Source organism: Polypterus senegalus, chromosome 16, assembly GCF_016835505.1.
Source record: "Polypterus senegalus isolate Bchr_013 chromosome 16, ASM1683550v1, whole genome shotgun sequence".
Taxonomy (NCBI): domain Eukaryota; kingdom Metazoa; phylum Chordata; class Cladistia; order Polypteriformes; family Polypteridae; genus Polypterus; species Polypterus senegalus.
The window spans coordinates 101,208,330-101,231,442 of NC_053169.1; the positions used below are offsets into that span (position 1 = coordinate 101,208,330).

At 36.3% G+C, this 23,113-nt stretch overlaps 1 protein-coding gene across 10 annotated transcripts in view; it reads right to left on the reverse strand.

Annotated features, from left to right (window-relative positions):
* The window catches only part of mia3 (MIA SH3 domain ER export factor 3), a 57,438-nt gene that overhangs the window by 4,122 nt on the left and 30,203 nt on the right, over positions 1-23,113 (reverse strand). For all 10 annotated transcript variants that reach the window (XM_039738128.1, XM_039738127.1, XM_039738126.1 and 7 more), the window contains exons 7-23: positions 15,195-15,326; positions 14,936-14,957; positions 14,720-14,808; positions 12,941-13,018; positions 12,748-12,858; positions 11,298-11,369; positions 9,358-9,462; positions 9,033-9,155; positions 8,729-8,828; positions 8,041-8,096; positions 6,334-6,424; positions 6,086-6,224; positions 4,509-4,671; positions 2,844-2,879; positions 2,683-2,750; positions 1,092-1,192; positions 827-952 (exon numbers count right to left, since the gene is read on the reverse strand). In XM_039738128.1, coding sequence (XP_039594062.1) covers positions 827-952; positions 1,092-1,192; positions 2,683-2,750; positions 2,844-2,879; positions 4,509-4,671; positions 6,086-6,224; positions 6,334-6,424; positions 8,041-8,096; positions 8,729-8,828; positions 9,033-9,155; positions 9,358-9,462; positions 11,298-11,369; positions 12,748-12,858; positions 12,941-13,018; positions 14,720-14,808; positions 14,936-14,957; positions 15,195-15,326 — 1,612 coding nt within the window. The remainder of the gene's footprint in view (positions 1-826; positions 953-1,091; positions 1,193-2,682; positions 2,751-2,843; positions 2,880-4,508; positions 4,672-6,085; positions 6,225-6,333; positions 6,425-8,040; positions 8,097-8,728; positions 8,829-9,032; positions 9,156-9,357; positions 9,463-11,297; positions 11,370-12,747; positions 12,859-12,940; positions 13,019-14,719; positions 14,809-14,935; positions 14,958-15,194; positions 15,327-23,113) is intronic.

A 23,113-nucleotide genomic window follows, 5' to 3' on the forward strand; every position in this document is an offset into this window, starting at 1 on the left:
GAATTCTTTACAACGTTCTACTTTGTCATCTACTCTTTATTCTTTATTTCCGGCCCCGGGTGTGGTTAAATCTCTTTCTCGAGGGACATACAAGCATCTCTCCGAGAAAATCACGTCTCGTCCCCTCCCAAGATTTTGTTTTTTAATAATAGAGAGATTAATGTTATGGTTAGTTGTGATCTAGAATCTGGCTTGTCACTACACATTTTAAAATAGATTTTTAAACTGAAGATAGGCTGCTATCATTGTAAACCCTTGTATCAACTTGTCCCTAATTGCATGTGCTTAATATTAAGTGCTAAACAGTTTGTGTTTCTTCACCAGTTAGGGCTTATGTAAAGCATTTTTTTAATGTAACCTTCTAAAAAAATAAATTAAAAAAAAAAAAACATACATAGTGTAGGTGCAAAAATATTGTCTGTACTTTTCAAGTTTTATTTAGGTTACCATGACCCCCGTGACCCTGTAGTTAGGATTTAGTGGGTTGGATAATGGATGGATGGTTTATTCTATACAAAAATAAACATAAAAATTGTGGCTTAGTATAAAGTAAAGCAAAGAGCTCAACTGTGCAATGACTGCAGTAGAGGCTCTAACCACTAGCATTTCCTTAATCACTGCTATATATGATTTCAGACACAAAAACCCAACTGCCCTGTGCACTACATTTATGAAAATACATTTAAACTAGAAGACAACTGCATTGTTTCCTCTCACGTCAAAGTTCAAATACTTGTCCTGGCACTGTGCAAATATATACTTAGTGGCTTTAAGTTAATTCAAGAAGATAAAAACCTACACTGTGCTTTAAGTGTTTGTGACATACCAAAGGGCTCTCTCCTTGCAACAGGAGCAGATGGAGGACGTCCTGGTCCCTCTATCATTAGTGGTGGAGATGGACCACCATCGCACACAGGAGATGGACCAAATGAATCATCATGGCTTAATGTACCTTATAGAGGAGAAGGGGGGAAAAAACAAAACCTGAACAATAATTCTCCATAAAAATATTATACAAAGAAGCCATTAAACTCATTTAGGTGGCATAGTTGCAACTTAAAGCGGTGTGGAGAAGTGATACATCTCTTTACCTCTACGTAAGGGAGGGATTTGCCTATCGGGACGGCCAGGTGTTGGCTTAATTAAACCAGGTCTCTGAAGAGCTGCAAATTTATCATTGACTTCAACAAGCCTGCATTTGAAACAAAGAAAAAAAAAGCAAAGCTCATCAATCCTATTCACAAGGTTTCTCCAAAACAAAATCACGTTTAGAAGGTCCTATTCACCATTCAAGTCACCATTGAAATTGGTAATTTATTCCATGTGTGTCTGGTTCTCTGTATGTAACGGGGATGAAAATGGGAGTTTTTTTACTTTGTTAAACAAGAACATGAGTGTTTTATTTTAGATAAGATGTAACTTATCTAGTTTCTGAATAAATTGTGACACCAAAATTATACAAAATTCCCTTCTTCACAGTAAATAAAACACATATGATTAATAATAGTAATGATGAAATGTTATGCCATGTGGTTTGAAATGATGGTAGAAATCGTATTTTCATTATTATGTTTTCACTGAGAACAGAGATGACATTTCTGATGGAATAACAGCCTATGGTGACCAGTGCCGGACAATGGGAAAGAGTTTGAAAAATTAAAAACCACTCACGTTACTTGTGTCACATAGTCTACATGTCAAGTTGTCCAGTCGCATGCTCAGAATGTGCAAAACGCATGCATTTTTTGCAAGAAACAATCTTAAATTAATCTCTCTACATCTGGAACATCTGAAAAGCTGGCTGTAGCTTAGCAAGCACTTGCGCCTAAGGAGCTCTGTTATACCTTAATGAAGGAGCAGCTTGTCCAAACAGGGGAAGGGCAAAGAACCGCAGCAAGGATAAAAATATGGTGGAAAGGCATCAGAACTTGTCTACCTCCATAAAACAAGGAATGTTTGATCACTTTTAAATAAGAGGGATTAATTGTCAAATCTCATGGTGAATCACGGAATGTTCAGGTACTGTGGCATTTTGTGTATTGTGGAAAACTACCTTAAACCTGTTATTTTAGATGTATTTTAATGCTGGACAGATTTCATGATATAATCAGACAAAGTGGGGGAGAAAAACGGCAGGAGGGGACTGGACAGCTATGTGAATGAGTAATTTTGTAAAAGTAAGTATATTACAAATAAAACTAACTAAAATTGAATCCAGAAATTGAAATACTGACTGTCGAAACGAGTCCATGTTACTGCCTAGGGAGATAAGTTACATTATCCAGAATAATGTTCCATTTGCAGATAAAACAGCTTGGACCTGCTTTATTTAAATGCATTTAACTGTGAACTTTTGGCACAAATCAGCAGATCTGAGCACAATCTGACCCATGGCCTTCTCAATTATAAGCCTGTTATATGATGCAACAGCTCTCCCATCATTATCTAAGCCAGATGAAGCTCATGCGTGTATTGTGCAGGATGTTTGTTTTAATAATTATATTGTTGTGAACTTCTGTAAAGTCTTAATGTCCCCTTGGGAGCAAATAAAGCATTACCTCTCTCTGTCTCTCTCCATCCATCTATCTAATTTTGTCACACCTCAGTGTGAATGAGGCTGTGGAAAAAAAATTGATAACTTTCCTGCACAACTAGAAACTATGAAGATAATCCGATACTTACTTTTGCCTAAGATTTGAAGTTTCTCTTTTTTCTTCAACCAATGCTCGTTCAGCAGCTCGTGCGTTAAGCTAAAGGGTTAATAAACATATAAAAAAAAAAAATGTTTACGTATTCAAACACTGCTACTATGAGTAAGCAAATCAGCACTATATCTTACTTACCCAGTTTTCATGAGCTTTCTTTTCATGAACTGCAATCTGAAAAAAATAAAATCAAAAACCCAACACTTAAGCACTTTTATCAGAAAAATACATTGCTTTGTACTACAAAATTTACTGGTGACTATTTACATGATTGAGTGAAAACTGAACAAAGCAAATTCCAGAAATCTCCTTAATAAAAACCTGCTTCAGAGCACTTTGGAACTTGGGCTGGGCTGAAGGTTCACCTTCCAACAGAATAGTGCTATGGGTCAACTCTGTGAATGTCCTTGTGAAGCCCAGACAAAAATGAACCTAACTGAGAGACCTGCAAATTAATTGTCCACTGATGGTCTCCATCCAACCTGATAAGAGTTTGAGAAGACCTGCAGAGTAGAACGGCAGGAAATCCCCAAATCCAGGTGTGTGAAGCTCGTCGCGTCAGACCCAGGATGAATGACCTCAACTAAGTACTCGTCTGAATACTTGTGTTATTTCATTTTTATTTGTAATAAATTAGCAAATATTTCTAAAATCCTGAATTGACTTTGCTATTCTCAGGTATTGAACGTTGCCTGATGAAAAAATGTTAACATTTCTCTTCAAAGACAGCAGTTTTCTGCAGTTTGCTCATGTGAACTACTCCTTACGTGTGTCTATTTTTGCTGGTGCAATTTGAAGGAATTTTTTTGTTTCTAATTTACTATCAGGCTCCGACCCATGCTCGCTTCACTCTCCCACCCCCAGGGTTAGAGCCGCTCGTAGGGTGTCGGGGCGCCCCTCTGTTAGAGAAAGTGATTGTATTTAAAGAGTTGGTATATAGAAGAGAATGTGGGGTGTTGGAGGAAGACGTTTGGTCCTTAGTTATTATAGATAGAAAATCAGTTACTTGATTATTTCACTACAACTGTCTATTTTAAATACCAATGAATAACAAAACGTAATAAGTAAAAAATTAAAATAATAATAATTAATAGTAATAAAAAGTAAATAAAAAATTTAAATTACATTAACGCCTTCGTCAAAACATTTTGAATTACTTTCTGTAAATGGTTTTTTGCATTTCTGTTCGCATATTGTTCAGAATATTTTCTTTTTCTCATTTATAGGACAATTCTCTTATTATCAGCAGCTCTTTTTGATTCATCTTCTTTTTCTCGACATTCATTATCAGCTCTTGCTGCTGTTTTTCTATTGATGCAAAAGTCTTGGATAGATAATTTGCTTTTCTGCCTTGCCATTATAACCAACTGCAAAGAAGGGCAAGTTAGCAGCACCGAAAGTGTCACGGGGTGGGACGGAGAGAGGATGTGCGCAGTAGGAGTAATGATTGGGTGAGCAGTGTGGAGGGGAGTGGTCAAGGCTGAATAACGTGGACACAACTGAACACTTTTTTTTTTATATAATAGATTTTAAATCTTTACTTAGGAACTTTTTAGTGAATTTTCCCATGGTAAACTAATGCATACCACAATTTAAAAAAAATAACTGACTTGAAAAAATGCTGAACATCTTATACTTTTGGTACTGGTGTGTGGTTGGGGTGTATGTACACCCTGGCTCTGGGCTAGCTGGGATATGTTCTAGCACCCCCTGCAACCCTGTTCACAAGTGAGCAGGTTAGACAATGAATAACTGCTTTTTGGTACTTTAAAATACAATCACATGCTACAATACACGCCATACCTGATTTTTATAGGAGCGCTCGGTTTTTTGCAGCTCCTCTTCTATTTCTTGAATTCTCATTTTATAGATCTTTAATTGTTCCTCTGCCTGAAGAGCTTTTCCATCCACTTCAGACAGCTTCTGCTCTTTTTCACGTCGCTCAAACTCTTCCTGAGATAATTTTCTGAAAGAAAATTCAATAAATAACAGCTTTGTAAGAACTTATATACATATGTGGTAGCATAGATTTATACACCTATACAATAACACATGGAAATTCAAAAGTCAATATTGCACTATTTTTGCCTACATTAAAACTTATATTATTAACAAGCGTGTTCCATCCATATGTGCAGCACGTTTCAAAAGGTAAACAGGCTGAGGAATTCAGCAAAGATATCTATAATGTATTCTGTTGTATTAAGGTTAGTGCTTTTCTGCTGTAAACTGTGTTTGTGCTAGTGCATCTGGCCTCCTAGCTTTTCTAAGATGAAGAGATGATCATCTATGAATATCCTGCTTAAAACCTTTCTTCAGGGTGTTATTAAATTTAAACAAGCCTTTTATTTATTTATTTTATATATATATATATATATATATATATATATATATATATATATATATATATATATATATATATATATATATATATATATATATATATATAAAGTGTGACAAGACAGTTAAAGGAAACTGCTCATATTCAAGGTGAAGTACAAGAGTAATGACTGTGAATAATATGCTCCTTTTTTAAAATTCATCTTAAACCAGGAATTCTGTGGAACTCATCCAATATGCCTAATATACACATGTTGGTGATTAACATGTATAAATTTGGGCAGCTCTGCATTACGTTGACTTGCAGTTTTGATAAGGTTAACAAGGCTGTCACAATTAGATGACTGCTCGAGGACTTTCACAGTTTCACATCTCCAAAGTATCTCAAGTGCACCCCTTTTTCTAAAGGCAAATAACAAGCTGTCTGATGGAGTTGGTGCCCATACAAAGGCTTTAGAGGTAAAGCGAGTTCAAATACCATCTGACTTTTTTGTTTGTTCAATTCTGTTGTTGTACATAAAACACACAAAATCAGGAAGACTAGCGTTTCTGCTGTTTGTCAGGTCCAAAATACCTTTGTTCTTTGTTTCTCGTAGCTGCATTAATAGGCATCATACTGCTGGGTGAGTGCTCATTGCTTGTCAGCTAGCTCTTGTATACAGAATCTTGTCTGTACCACTTAAGGCAGTGTCAAAAACTGGTTGGACAAAGTCACTGGGTCTGTCAGACTACACAACTTGGAGGTGACAGGGGCATGGCACAACAATCTCCATTCCATATAATTATGTAAATGCAGTCTGTGACAAAAAACTGTTAGTAAAGTCTCACTGTGTCATGGCATTTAGCCATCTTCAAATATATCAAGGAGATACTGGTTGTGATAGGTATTGAGAAATTGAGTCATGAGCTTTGTAAAACATGTTTATACTTTACGTTAACTTTATCCAGATTACAAATTTCCAGTTCACTATTTGGATTAAATAAGGCAGAGGGCCAAACCACCCAGTTGGTTTTGCCAATGAAAGTCTTGCAATACTCACTGCTGGAGAGCATTCTCTTTTTGTTGGTATAGTTCATTCATAATCTCCAGTTTCTGTTGTATAGTCTTGAAATCATTTTCAAGCCGATTCTTCTCAATAGTTAAAGAACTGTGGTCATGCTCCAGTTTTTTAATCAGCTCTACAAAGAGATGGTACAGTCTGCTTAATATCAAATTAAAAAAAAAACACAAACAAATCAGTGTCATCACAACAGTTATTTATGAAAGCAATAAAAGCATTAAGTTAACCTTCAAGTGCATGTCTTGATTTTTCTTCCAGTAGTAATCTAGACATGTATCGCTCTCTTTCTTCTTCGACTATTGTCAATTTAGTTTTTATCTACAATTGACATAAATACAGAGAGAAAAAAAAATTAATGCCTAACTAAAAACTAACATGAAAAAATTAACATAGCATTGGTGCCAACAGCTCTGGTTTATAACATGCAATGAAACAGAAAACAGTAGCTGAAATCACATGTCATTACACATACATACTAATAATCTGTATAATAATACATTTTTCAAGAAGTAAACAAGTCCCAAAGGTTCTTGTGCAAGCAGGTGGTTGATGTCTTGAAGCTCCCAAGCTTCCTGACTGAATACACACTGTTCCATTTATAACACAAGATAGCTATTTTGGAAATAAAGCCACCATTTTAACTATAACACAACAGTCCAGCAATATGGCCATTACTTATACAACACACATCTTAAAGCCCAAGAGGCCAGATTCGGATATCTATATGTCACAAGTTACTTGGCTATCCTTTCCTTAAATGAGGTGTAGTAGATACAACATTTGTCACAATACTAACACAGCAACCTCTTGGATGAAATGAAAATCCCTTAACTACCATGTGCCAGTTTGTGAACAGACATCTTTGGCAGGCATTTATTTCTATTTTTAAGTTAACTGTTTGAAATATGGATTTGAAAAAACAGAACACATGAAATTAAACTTAGTATTTGCTAAAGCTGTTTTTTGTAATATTTGTATTAAAGCATCAACCAGCACAAAGCATGACTGAATTTTCACCTGCAAAACTATACATTTGTATCACATTAAAACATTTACAGGCAAAGTTGAACAAAAGTATTTTTATTGCTTCAGTCTCACTACTCACGCTATCATTTCTACTTCTAGCTGTTAAAAATAAAGTTATTAGCGGTGGAGTAAAGAGCAGCTAAAGCCAATAATGTCACATGACTTTATGACTGCAGGTGTTGATCTCATCGCCGGACCATGTCAGGATACATGTCTGAACATTGCTGGGTGTGACAAATTATTAAACATCATGCTGGCAAGCCAGTGCTGTACAAAGGGTTAATTGGTTCAGTGAGTTCAGCCACAATCTGTTCCCCTTTCATTTTATTTTTAACATTCTCTTGTGGTTCATACAAAACAAGGCAATTGGACAGAAAGGCTTCTTTTCTGGTTGGTCCTCGTCACTGCATTACAAGCACTGCACTTCCAGATAAACACTCACTCTTTGTCAGGCCTCATGTATACAGAGCTCGCCCCTACGACTAAAGAAAATTAAAGCTGTCTGATTTTCTTAGGGCGAGTCACAGATTAGTTGGACCGAGTCCCTGTCACATCACACTAGGCTTTCAAGGGAGTGCACCGCGATGGCAGGAATAGTAGTCTAATGGTGATGACCTTAAGTGAAAGCACTCGCCATGAAAGATGTGAAAAAAATTAATATGAATGACAAAAATAATTCTAGATGTTTATCAATTTTACTTGTTTTGTATATAATAAAAAAGTAAACACAATGCTTGAGGCAAATACACACTAATAAGAATGAAAGATTTCACACTGAAGAACTGCTAAATTGTGACAATAAGGTCTTTTATTGCTTGTGTTATATTATTAAATCATGCACATAAAACTTGGTTAAGAAAGAAAACACACAAAACATTAGCAGCAAGGGTAGGGTGGAAACTACTTACCCTAGAAACATCCATCATCTGTTTAATTTTATTTTTTATTACGTCATTCTTTTTCTCTGTAAGAACATAATAGGAAATCACGAATGTTAATCCCAATATAATAAAGACTAAGGTTGCTTAGTCTTTCCAACAATTTTACTATAAGAGTGATAATCAAATAATCAAATGAAAGTTAGTAATAAAACCCTTGTTAAATAAGCCACATCTGGTAAAAGCTCTATGAACAAAAATGAAACAGGCTCAGGTATGAACGAGCATCTCCACTGCAGACCTGCCTCCCGTCGTTACATTAATATTTATATCGACAGCTTGAGTACCTTGAGATTATCCAGTGGCAGTCTGCAAAACTGCATGGGTGAACGGACATTCTGCTTGTTGAAGCATCTCGGATCACATATGCACAAGTATAAGGGTGAGGCATATTGCCTTCCAAATAATATTTTGACTTAATTTTATTTAATTTTTAATCTTTATTTTTATGTGTGTCTCAGTGTACAAGGAGGAGGAGGTTCTTCAATTCAAATGCCCAGGCACATTTCAGCATATTGCACTTTCGTTCAACAGAACATTTTCTGGAAGTGGTTTATTTACTTATAAGAAACATAGAAAAATATTTCATTTTTGGGTGGAGAACTCCTTTAAAAATGTAACACTAGCCTGGTAAAACAAGAAATGCATTATTTAGTACCTGCTATTTCTCCATTAGAATTCACTTTCTGTAAAGAAGCGGTTTCACAAGTAGCTTCTGCCTCTAACTGACGCAGTTCAGTTATGCAGTCTGACAATACCTGAATAAATAAGATCAGTACAATTAATGTGTCATTCATATTTTATTTATATATATATATATATATATATATATATATATATATATATATATATATATATATATATATATATATATATATATATATATCTTTATGTGAAAGACCTTGAAATTAGATAAATAAAAGAACGCTTTGAACAGAATAACAGTAATCCTTGTATCCTACCTCAATTTCATTATCTTTATGGGCAAGCTTTTCTTCCAACTCCTTTTGAGTTTTCTGGAACCCTTTAATTTGCTCAGAAAGTTCTTTATATCTCTCTTCCCAACCCTTGATGTTTTCTAATTGCTGTAAAGAAGCCAAAAATACATCTCATAAGCTTAGAGGAAAAAAAAATTGAACTTTCTTTACGGTATTCTACTAGATTTGCATAATATTCCAAAAAAAAAATGAACAGTTGCATTGCAACTGTCAAAAATTTGCAAAAAAAAAAATAAAAATACTTATTCTCTTAAACATTTACCTTTTAATTTCTTGTTTTAATGCCTACCTTGTTTTTGTTTTGCTTTAGCTTGTTATTTTCTTGGACTAGTACATCTAACTCGGCCATTAGAGTTTCTTCTTTATGTTTTGCTTCCTTAGCACGAGTTTTTGCCTAAAACATAAAATTATCAAATATTTTATTACATGCCGAAATAAATAAGGCTAAATTATAATAAGAATTATTTGTTATTTTATCCTTATAAGAATAAATGTAATAATACTTATTTGCATTTATATAGCGCTTCTTACTACTCAAAGCGCTCAGCAATTGCAGGTTAAGGGCCGTGCTCAAGGACCCAACAGAGCAGGGTCCCTATTGCCATTTACGGGATTTGAACCGCCAACCTTCAGACTGCCAGTGCAGATCCCTAGCCTCAGAGCCACCGGTGTACTGACATATGCTGAATGTTTCTTGACTGGCAGTTTGGGTAGGAATCTGCAGCATTTTTTGCAAAACTATGCAGAGGACTACTTGATAATTTTAGTGAGGGGACACTGGAGTGTGGGGCTGGAGGAATTTGTATCTACTAGCAACACTTCCTTACCTTGTATGCATGTCACAGGTGGCAGATGGCTTGCAAAGCTATTCAAAGTTAGTGTGGTTAAATAGGTGCCCTCATTAAGCCTTTTCAACAGGGTACATGAGCCACTCTAAGGCTCGGTGGAATGTTAAAACCTACTAAAACTCTGGTCCATCTGATGAACTTTAAGCAGACCACTTCCTTCACATCTGCCTGCACAGCATTAAAAATAACATTTTGATTCACTTTACAATAGAGTGTCTGCATTGGTCAGGTCATTAGCCCAACATGTGCCCTCTTCAGTAAAGTGGATTCACAGTTTGGAAATCTATATATGTATGAAAATCTTGAATATATGAATTGCCAGATACAGACTGCAAATCAGCTGTTAAACTGCAGTGCACCCATTCAGACAGAAGTCTTTATACTTGAGTTTCCCCCTACATGTAACCCTCTTATTATCTGCCCATATCAAGGTTATTCAGCAGTTTCTGCTCACAAGTCATTGTAGTATTTAGTAGGTGAAGCAAAGGAGCAACACTAACTTTTCCTGTTCCAAAGGTGCGCTTCTACATTAGCTAAAAAATTATGCTACAGAGATCAGAAATATGTATCAGTTAACAACTATCTCCAAACATATGCTTGCTTATCTAGAAGGTTTGGCAATGTAAACTTGGACTGTTCTGGCCATTATCTTTTGTTTGTATCCAGAAAACATTTGGGAACAGTGCAGCTGATTTCTTCACGTAGAAAGCGAAAGGCGTTTAGATCCTCCTTTAAGTTCCTTTCTTGAAAGGTAATAAAGTGTTTACCCATTTTATCCAAAAAAAAAAAAATTTGGCCCATTTCAATTAAATTTGCTTCCCATTCTTTGTTGGGGGGGTGGGGGGTGTATGTTTAATTAAGCCAAATTAGAGCAGATTCACATGAATTTTAAGTCTGTTTCTACTCCCATCACATTCTAACTGAATTATTATGCTCAATGCTATTTTTGCAATTCTAGATGTATGATTAAAATAATGCATGAAAGAAATTAGGTTGACAGATAATTCCAAAACAGCTCCATATGAAAAAAAAAATGTGATGTTCAGTGCTCCATTCTGACAACCCATCCACAGCTGGTTACTACTTTAGACTCAAAACTACCATGACAAAATAAAAACAAAAAAACACAAAACTCCAATTTCATTTAAAATTGGAGGTTAAAGTAAAGACTAGTAGATCTCATCGCAGAAGTCAGTAAATCAACAGTAAGGCAAGAATAAAATAATAATAATAATAATAATAAGTAAATGGACAAATGATTGAATTGGGAAAATATTTTACTGAAGAAAAATAATTCAGATTAGGGATTGTATTAGTACGTTATACTGCAACAGGGACCGGACATACTTAACTGGGAAAGAAAAAAAAACCAAAAACTTACCTTTGAAAGCTCTGCAGTAGTAGAGTGAATCGTTTTCTGTAATTTATCAATATGTGCCTTTGTTTCAGAAATCTGTTAAGTACAAAAACAAACAGGTTCTTGGCACTAAACAAGACAAAGCTTATTCTGGTCACTATATCCAGACTATTACCTCTAAGGAAATTCATATTCTCAAAAAAGCCTACGTTGAACAAAGTGACATTGCCCCCTTTATCATTGGTATCTTACATCGATAATTCAAAAGGACTGAATCTCTTTCAACTGAGACTTAACATCATACCTTCCATAAACTAAGAATACTCTGAGGCAAAGTTTCTCTATGGAACTCTTACAGTGGTTCTCTGTGGTATGTGACCTTTAAATGCATACGGCATTTGGCAGTGCTAATCACAGCTGAATGACACTTTTGTTGGTGTGCTCAGCAATGCATTTTAGATATTTCTCCTCCTAAATTTAAATGACAAAACTAAACTTCCATTAATTCTCAGAAGGCTCAAACAGAGTGTTAACACACACAGCCTTCAGAGAGAAGCTGAAAGGAGGAAAGCAAGTGCAGAGTAACTATGAAGAGAACTGATGCATGCGATCAAAGCACACATATACTGAAAAATTTAGAGTAGGGAAAGACTTGTTGATTCGATAAAAGACAGACCAGAAATATTAAAAAAGGCTTCATTGAAAATTTAATTAATGTTTATTGAGAAAAAAAAAATCTAGAGAAGAAAACTAAAAACTAAACCAGAAAATTACAAAATACATATTTTAAAGGGGTCTCTAACATTGTGACCCTGATTAATAATGCCACAACAAACTATTCTGTTGACAGAACGATGAAAGAAGAAAATGACACAAAATTCTGATCCAAAAAAAAAACTTTTTAAAAACCCTTTTGATTTTGTATACAGCCCCTTAAGTAACATGGATGGAAAAAAAAAAGTAGATTGGTTGGATCAATATGACACATCTGCGTTCTCCCAAATAAGCACTTTTAACGGAATATGTGAAACATGAAGAGATACAAGAACTTAAGCAAGAAACCCACACGAAAAGCTGGCCAAAACAGGGCGCATTAACATACTCCCTGCATTTGCTGTGAGAATGGCTGGGACTGTGCCCCGAACAATGACACCTGGACATTAACAGTCATTCTAAATACAGTATACCTTCCAGTAGCCCAGAGTGGAGCTGGCCGTTTCAAATCATTGTCTCAGTCATTCACACAGCACAGTCAAATGTCAAGCTGATTGAAATACTCTGCCTTCTGCAAGAATAACTTAAGACTGTTAATGTGGGGTTCTTCTCAGTCATATCACTCAGTAATTTTCTAACACTAAGCTAAGTCAGTTAAACTAAGGTAAGTCAATGTGATTCTTTTCATAACAGAAAGAGCCAAAAAGCATTATTGAAAAGCTAAAACATTATTTAAAAAAAACAAACAACAAAACCTTACCTTCGCCTCTTGAAGCAAATTATTGTTCTTTTCTTCCTCTAAGGAAATCTGAAGTGTTTTAATCTTTTCTTTCATTTGGTGGTTTATTTTTTGAAGCTCCTTAAATGTTTCCTTTTGAAAAAGTACAAAATGTATTTTTTATACAGACTGTCAAAAAACATTTCATAAAAAATATAAATTACTTTTTGCTCACCTTAAGTTCTTCATTTTCAACAGAATCAGAGGATTTGGTTTTCTCAGAGTCTGCAATCTGCTGTTCACAAATTTTGATCTAGAGATATTCAAAAGAACAAATAAAAAAAATAAAAAAAGCATCCTAAAAGGCATTTTACTGAAAATTAAATGAAGAAAAATGGTTATGCTTTAAAAGTATAGGGTGCAGTCTTGTATGTATGTTATCATCCAGTTGATACTCAGAACCAGCCGACTATTTAATTTCAAAAGCAACAGGGGTGTGGTGATGCTCAAACATAAAGAATGCTGCCAGTCACCTCCAGTTCTCCCTCTGGTGGTCATTCTGAGTGTCAACAGGATGATAACATGCATACAAGACTGCAAGATCACCACCCACCCTAGGTTTGGGTTGATTTCACCCTACAGTATTTGTCGACCAATGAGAAATGTGTATCAAGTTTCACGAAAATCGAGCCATTCGGAAGTGATGCTGGAACATACATACATACACAGACTTTTATATCTATCTCAAGACAGACAGACAGACAAACAGTGTAGTGGGCAGGATCAGACAGACAGACAGACAGACAGATGCTCCTTTTCGGACTGAGGGCTGTTTCAATCATGTGTCTAAAAAATGTATTGGCAATAACAAACTCTTCTCTGTTATATTTATTACTGGGGGTTATACTAGCTGTGTCTTATAATTGACCATGAATGAAAACAGCGCCATTTGCATATGTTGGAGCAATGAGTGGATGGAGGGTCAGATTCCAATGCTTGGGCAAAATTTTAGTAGTATGCCTTCTAATTTACAAGTCAGTTCCTATGACTTTACTAATTACAAATAAATGCAATTAACATTAAGTATCTATATTAGCGGAAATTTACCTATTATCTAATCCAGTGTTTATTAACCTTCAAACCTCAGGGACCCCCTGCAGCTGCAGGTTTTTGTTCCCACCAATTTCCCAATCAATCAGTCAGTCATCTTGACCTTTAAATGATCACATGGTTTAACTAGCTGACCCCTTTATCCCTTTTATTTTGCATTTAGAATGTGTCAGTAGTGTCAGATTTATACTTAAAGAAAATTACAAATATATCTTCATTTCTGATTTCTTTAAATGCTTACTTTGGTTTTTGTTATTCTTCTGTTAGGTTTGCTTTCTTAATTGCATCTGAATACCGACAACTAATGCTGAGCAGAGATGACACCAGCACAAATGACTCTAAAAGGAGCATCCAAGTGTGTTCTTATTAATAAATAATGTCTAAATAACCTAAACATTATATAAAAAATGAATTGTTACCATTCTAACATGAATAAATTCCTGCTTCATTCAGTAAAAACATAGTATAACCAGTTTGTGATTTCCCGATCGCTGTAAAAAACAGAAACTGGGAAATAATGGCTTGCTTAAATAAGCTGGGAGTCCAGTTAAGAGAAAAAATGTTTTGAGAAAACATTTAATCCTCATGACTCCCTGAAGCTGCAGGTTGATAAGCACTGATTGAAGCAAAACAGCTCGAGAGACTGAAGTGTTTCCTTATGCTTGTTACAGTCAGCCACTACTGTACTACACTACTTTCAACACACCCAGCTGAAATCATGCAACACAAATGTTTTGTAAAGTGTGGAACCTAATGCATAATGTGAATGACATTTTAAAAAACTTCAAAGATTTCCACTGTTCTTTAGCATCAAATAAATCTTGCATAACACACTTAAACACTTGCCACTTTGACATAAAAAAACGTAATAAGGTTTAAAATATCATGAAAAAAGACCACTTACTTTTTCTTTCAATTCTGAAATTTTACTAAGAATCTCCTGTTTTTCGTCAATCAATTGCTTTATTTTTTCTCCCAGTTGCTTTTCAGTCACTGTAGCAAAAGTTAAATATATTAACAAAATGTTTAATATGAAACAAGTTTTCAAAAATATTTTATAATTAATATATATATATATAGGTTAAGGGTGGATAAACAATTAAATCATCCTGAAACTTACCCTGGTATAGCCTACTTTTCACCTGAAACAGACAGGAAACATTATGGGTATTAAACAGATGTTACACAAGAGATGTCTTACAAACGTTAAAGCACACAGTCACTCTGACAATTTAATGGTAAAGGTCACGGCCTGTAGTTAGGAACACGGTGACCTTGGACAAAAGACAAGATACATACAGCTCAGTGCTGCAGATGTGACATTTGATGGCTAAAAAAGTCAACATAAATCAAGAAAAGATGGCAAATCTTCCACTTACAGCAAGGACTGTCCTCCAAAAGAAAATCATAAATGAAATGAATCCAACCAGGACAGTCGTTACCACTGGCTCCCATGGAAGTCCATAGCAAGTTGCTCCAGGCTGCCAGTCTTCAGGAAGTGCATTAACCAACTAAAATTTAAGGGACAAAAGAAAAGATATTATGATAATAAGTTAGTTATTAAGTATAATATACTATTATAATGCTTATTAATTTGTACAGTCTTATTAAACTTCACTTGATAAAACCATTTAAAGTACATAGAAACTGTTTACTGAGATTTACAATTTAAGAGAGGATAAAGCTCAAGGTGTAAATATGAGGAGTCCAAAAACACTGCATGTTTAAGTCATGTCAGTGAAACTGAGAGCATCTCACTTCTGATTACGGAAACAAATATAAATAGAACGGTGCCCCCCTTCTCCCCTCACCTTTTAGAGGCTATGCTAACAGATGTTAACAAAATTAAGTTGTAATAACAGGTGCAAAAAAAATTAAATAAAACAAAATATGGTTTTCTTTCTTTTTTTTTTTTAATAAGGTTAACCATCTTATAATTGCTTAACTTTCTTATACAAAATTTAAAAATAATTTGATATGAACTGGTGCCCCAATGCTGCAAAGGACAGGGGCAAGTTCAGTGCAAACCTAAATTGAAAAAGTGGGCTAGGAAAAGAAAAAAAATAAAGAAATTGTGTGCCTATACACCTACTGTATATACACACACTTAAAACATTTTCAAATACATTTCAATGTGCTTTGAGATATGCAGGTAAATAAAACAAAGATTGAGCAGCAATATAAACTAAGATATCACCTCTTAAGATTACCTTGTATTTCCAAAGCTCCAAACAAATGCCTTAACAGCAGCAGCCAAAACTGTGAAACTTTTCATCTTAAACTCGGCAAGTTTCACCAACAAAAAACCACAAAGACTTTACTTATCAACAAACACAGAAACCATCATATCTAATACATACACAACATTAATTTTCACATATATACACACACGCATATTATATATATATGATATATATGATATGATATATATATATATATATATATATATATGATACCAGCATAGGAGAAAGTTTCCCCCCACCCGCAATTACAGCAGCCCAAGTAAGTAGAGAGCTAAGGGGACTTCATGCCTGTGAAGGCCTGTGCGCTGGAGCTGGGGAGTCCTCTACAGCACATGTTCAACCTGAGCCTGGAACAGGGGAGAGTCCCGAGGCTTTGGAAAACATCTTGCATTACCCCAGTTCCAAAGGTATCAAGTCCTAGTGAGCTAAATGACTTCTGGCCTGTCGCTCTGACGTCACATGTCCATGAAGACCATGGAGCGGCTGCTGCTTCACCACCTGAGGCCACAGGTCCACCACTCCCTCGACCCTCTGCAGTTCGCATACCAGGAGAAGGTGGGAGCAGAGGATGGCATCATCTACATGCTACACCGATCCCTCTCCCACTTGGACAGAGGCAGTGGTGCTATAAGAATTATGTTTCTGGACTTCTCTAGCACCTTCAGCACCATCCAACCTCTGCTCCTCAGGGACAAGATGACAGAGATGGGAGTAGATTCATACCTGGTGCCATGGATCGTGGACTCTCTTACAGACAGACCTCAGTATGTGCATCTCGGGAACTGCAGGTCTGACATTGTGGTCAGCAGCACAGAAGCACCGCAGGGGACTGGACTTTCTCCGGTCCTGTTCAGCCAACATACATCAGACTTCCAATACAACTTGGCGTCCTGCCACGTGCAAAGATTTGCTGACGACACTGCTATGGTGGGCTGCATCAGAAGTGGGCAGGAGGAGGAGTATAGGAACCTAATCTAGGACTCTGTTAAATGGTGTGACTCAAACCATCAAGGGGAAATTCACATAGGATACTCCAGCAGCAGCATACTGATAAAAAACTGTCAGAACTTGGGTACATCATCAGGTACACTTAATAAAATAAAATAAAAAATCTTTCTACAGCATACCTCAAATATTAACTCAATTGCACAAAGAAATGTCCACAGCAATGAAAAGAATACAAGTAATGAGAAATCAATTCAAGGTCAGAGACAAGAACTTCATTCCAATTCCCAGTGAAGTTCACCTTTCTGCATGACAATGACCCAATACATACAGCCAAGACAATGCAGGAGTGGCTTCGGGAGGTGTCTTTGACTGTCCATGATTGGCCCAACCAATTCCCAGACTTAAACCCCACAGGACTTGCATGGAGGGACCAGAAGATAGCAGTTTACAAACACTTTCAATCCAATCAAATGGAGCTTTAGAGGATCTTCCAATAAAAATGGGATGACACCCAGATCCAAGTGTGCAAAGTTTGCAGAGACTAACCCAAGAAGACTCAAAGCTGGAATTGCTGCCAAATGGACTTACATACAAAGCACTGACTTAAGGATCTGAATATTTCTATGGAACACAGATTTCAGCTTTGGATTTTTTAATAAATCTGAAAACCTTTCCGTAGTACTAGGGTGTTGTACCGTGTTACCCATTATGGATGTAGTAAGAAATTAAGCAAAATGACCCATTTTATTAGCTAACTGGCAAGATTACAATATGCAACCTTTCAAGGCAATGCAGGCAAAAAAAATCTCAAATGTTGTAAACCGCCTTGGATAAAGGAATCAGAATAATAATAATAAAAAAATCTCTACGCACTTCTCAGTCCGTTTTTAAGCACATGAAACTTAAGATCTTTTGAACGTTAGCTTCTGCAACAAAACTATTAAAGAAATAGTCCTTTTCACTCTCCAACACTCTAATTTATACTCAAGTGAAGACGCTCATTTTACGTAGTTTTGTTTTCTACAACAAACTCTTCTTCCTGAATCGATCCTCTTCGATTTTAATCTGAACCCACTTCTATGCTTCTACTCCATCATTCTCCGTTTCCGACGAAGGATCCTCTCCTACTGTACCCTCAGTGTTAAATCTTTGTTTCTACTCTGATAGTTTTATTTCGATTGCGTTCATGCAATCAGTTTCAGTCTATAAAATTACCTTTCGCCAGGGCGCTGTTTAAATAAAAGGCCGATTGAACGGGGGTGGGTGCCAAACATCGACCTTCTCCCCTCACGTACACAAATTGACATAAATGCAGCCATACAAATATGGGCACATGCGACACTGCATTTGAACTTAAGGCGTAAGCGAAAGCTGCGGGTGGGTTTACACCAAGTGAGTGACCTTCCGTTAAAGTACAGCTGGGCTGGTCAAACCTCCACTATTGCATAAATGTTTACAGAATCCATTTATAAGTTCAAATCAATCACAAACTAAATATTTGGTTTCATAAAACAGTCTTGACAGGAAGAGTCGAAGTACCGCCTCGTATATGCTGCTCACATTTTAAACAACACGTCCAAAGAGAAACCGCTCAAGCCACAGACTAAGGTAGATAAGGCAGAGAAACAAGTTATCTGTCAGTGAAACATAAACCAAAGTGGGTACTCACGCGAACTGCTGACTGAACTAGGGCGTAATAAACAGAAGTAAACACCGCCGCTTCTCCGGCTACCGAAGCTCCGTCCGACCCCGACTCCATGACGGCTCGGTTTTGCAAAGCAATCCCAACTTCTCTGAACTAATGACAATTGGAAAAGATTTCACCGCGGCCAGGCCAGCGATTAAGACACCAGGCGCTGACGGGACGATTTCAATTTATTAAAACAGGCCTATTTATAGTTCATATATTCACAGAGATTACGGGCGGTGCTCTTGAGACACAAAGCAAATGTATCCATAGCTCTGGGAGGAAGCAAAAAAAAAAAATATCAGGCGTCTGCAGGTGCAAATGTCAAGTACTTAGCGCAACAAGCCAATGCAGTGCAAGTGCACCGAGCGTCTCTCTCTTCCTGCGCGCTACTTCCACCGGCGCTCTGCTGCTGAACTTCACTCTCGCTAGAACACGTCAACACAAGCGCGCGTCACAAGCGCGCGACCAGCGACACCAGGAGACGTCATCACCAGCGACAAAGCAAGCGGCAGTACCCTGATCCGGACTAACGTTCCTTTCTTTTGAAGGGATTTCTTTTCATTGAAACATGAAAGACATTGTAAAGAACATCTATGTTAACACATCGAAGGTAAACGTTTATTTAACGTCATCCGGACAATAATCGAGAAAATTCCATTTGATTTACTTAAATATTCATCTCAAAAGTGAAAAAGAATTATGAGACATACATCGAAACACGTGCATCTACTCATGCTGGGGTTTGGCTGTTTGAAGTGTACGGTGTCTAACCTTTAAAAGTGTATGAGAATGCAGCTGTTGTGTCCTTGGGCAAGACACTTAACCTACCTTGCCTGCTGGTGGTGGTCGGAAGGATTGGTGGCGCCAGTGTTCGGCAGCCTCACTTCTGTCAGTGTGCCCACATAGTAGCTTATCATCACCAGTGTATGAATGTGTGTGTGAATGGGTGAATGACTGTTGTGCTGTAAAGCGCCTAGGGGGGTTCTTGAACTCTAGTTAGGCGCTATATCAAATACAGGCCATTTACCATGTTATTTAAATTGTTTCCGCAAAAACTTTTAGGATTTCCCTGGGTCATCAGTCGTAATGCACTGTATTCAGAAAAAATTGCGGCGATCAATGAATTGGTCGAATTTGACGCTCGGAGCTCAGACGGACCTGAACGCACAGTTGTCGCGGTCTGTTGTGATAGTCAAGAAGCGTCTCTGTGGTCCGAGGGGCACCGTGCATCTAATTGAGCGCATTACCTAAAAACTGGCCGCATTCGTAATATTGGAATTTCTTGTTTGATTTTAGATCAGAGAATTGTTTATACTATTACTACATATGGAGGATGAGTGCAGTTTTTTGTGATCAGATTTTTAAAAAGACTTTGTGAGGATCTGAGAGCAGAGGTAATGATATATTCCTATCAAATTCAAAAATAAAAGATACAGATTGGAACAGGGTTCTTAACCTGCAGACATTAATGTTTTCAAAAACTGAAGTAACGTATCACTTAAGGAAACGCATAAAAATGTTTGACAGTTATAATAAAATAGAAGGGCCAAAGAAAAAAACTAAAGCTTTGGGTAAAGTGAATGAATTGAAAACAACTTATTTGATAACTTCAGTAATTCACTGACCAAATGAATACGGCAGAAATGAGAAACAAAGATTTTCAGTTTTAGCCAGCTAAAAAAAAAAACTTACTGTGACGAGTCATTTACAATAAGTCTTTAGTTCAACATTTTTAAAAGACTGAACTCGATAGAAGTTCTCTTGTGGGCTCTGGATCCATTTAATCTTAACGAACAATTAAAGAATGACCTGTCTGTGAATGAAGTAGGCAATGTTAACTGGTCTCTCCTTATACATTATATTAAAAAAAAAAAAACAAAAAAAAAACCGGAAACTAGTTTACTTCTTGATAAATTTTAGTTAAGTAAAATGAAATGTGGATTTTTAAGTGAGTAAGCATTTAGGTTCCAGAAACACTCCAGTTTGCTTCTACATTCACATGTGAAACTGGATATTCGACCTGTCACTGCAACAAAAACAAAATATAAATATAAGCTTAATATGACAGCTATGCTACAATAAAGCTATCTTTACACCAAATATGGATGTGTGTCATACAATGGCAACATGAACAGGAAATTGTTATTTTACATCTATCTAATCCTGCCTACTACACTTAATTAAAATCTCTCTCTATATCTATATCTATATCTATCTCTATCTCTATCTCTATCTCTATCTCTATCTCTATCTCTATCTCTATCTCTATCTCTATCTCTATATATATATATATATATATATATATATATATATATATATACACACACACACAGTGCATCCGGAAAGTATTCACAGCGCATCACTTTTTCCACATTTTATGTTACAGCCTTATTCCAAAATGGATTAAATTAATTTTTTCCTCAGAATTCTACACACAACACCCCATAATGACAATGTGAAAAAGTTTCTTGAGGTTTTGCTAATTTATTTATGCACTGTATATATATACATACATATATATATATATATATATATATATATATATATATATATATATATATATATATATATACACACTGACTGTATATGCATGTATTTATAGAAATTTCCTCGATTAAAATATTTTCCGCATAACTATTTTGTATTTTTTTTTTTACATTTTTATAGGGGCTCTGTGGATCAATTTTTTTTTTTTTTTTAAATATAGGCCCCACAGTCCCAAAAAGTTCTAAGAAACACAGGTGTAGTCTATTTAAGAGAAATGCATTAGCAACTAGCAAAATGGCACCACTGTCATATTTATAATAAGCCGTCCCCTGCAGCTCCGCCTGCGTATTGGTGAAACAGGACAGTGAGGAGGGCCCTGCCGGGTTCTCCACTCCGGACGTCACGATTCCCCCTCCACTCGGCCCACAGCTTCCATCTTGGATTAGTGCGAATATATCATTGCTGCTAATGAACTATGATTCTTAGCGCAATAAGAGAAGTCACAAAAATCAACCAGAATGTCCAAGCAAATTCTAGAAAAAAGACCAATCTAAATCCGTTAAGTAGTTCTCTTGTTCGCTAACTATGCAGAGTTAAGGTTACGCCCAGAAGCTGGCACATGAGTGAAGGGGGCCCAGCCCCACCCCTGCCCTACACCCACTGCGTGTCTCTCAGATTCATGGAATTAAATCAGTACCGCAAGCGAACTATGACACTTAGCGTGATGAGGGAAGTCACAAAATCAACCGGAATGTTAAGCAAATTATACAGAAAAACCCGATCTAAATCCGTTAAGTAGTTTTCTCGTGAAAAGCGGACAGACAGGCAGATGTTTGATTATAGAGATATACTGTATTAAAAATGCATTGGCCCTATTAAACAATTTACCAGCTTGACAAAACCTCCAAATTAAACTGTGTGAAACATCACATACCATACACTAAAACACACACCTGCTGACAGATCCATTTATTAGAACACTAAGACGACAGCTCTAGTAAAACGGTTTAAGAGCATCAAGGTGTCCAATCTAAAACACAAGGGGGAGAAAAGCCAAACTTTAAAAATGATATATTTATCAACTGTTTGTGAGAACAAACTCTCTCAAGAAGATCTGCCTGCATGCAATGAGAATTAAGTTGACATGTAAATAAAAAAGGATAATGTCAGTTCCTGGAATAAAGCAGCAATATCCTGCTTGTTACTCAAATATTCACATGCTTAGTGTAAGCCATTTGGTAAACACAACAGCCCAACGTCCATTTAGCAAATGAGTAAATACAGTAATGGTGACTAAGAAAACACAGAAAAACAACCTTACAGAGCAACTGCAAGAGCCAAGTGATCACTTGTCAGTAATTAATAAGAAAGCGCAAATCATGTGGTGTGGTGTCCAATATACAGAAGATATTTAAAAAAAAAAAAAAATGCATGTATTGTATTTTGCACAACATCCGTTACCTATATCCAAAATTATGTATGGTACTCAATGGAAAAAATAATTGTCCCTCACTTTCGTGGAAAAATCTGGAACATGGAACTAAGCAGGTGCCACTTTCAAACAGGTCATCCTTGCACTACTAAAGTGAAGAGCCATTCTAAAGAGAAAGTTCCAGAATGCACAGCCGACACCCTGGCACTACAGGATACAATATGAGTCATTCCAGGGAGACTGACAAGAGTCAGGAAGCTCAATATGTACTTTTTTTTTTGTTTGTTTTTTTTTTTTAAACATGCTAATAATTTTCATTTCTGCTGAATAAATTAGTAACGATTAAACACTTCAGTGTTACTTATTGGATTAGACCCATTACTTTGTTAGTATAAATAAAATTACAATCATAAGTTCAGATGTGTTAAAAAAGTAACTATTTTCAAAGGGTATCCTCATGGACTCGCAGCCCTTCACATATTACAGGTGGCCCTGGTG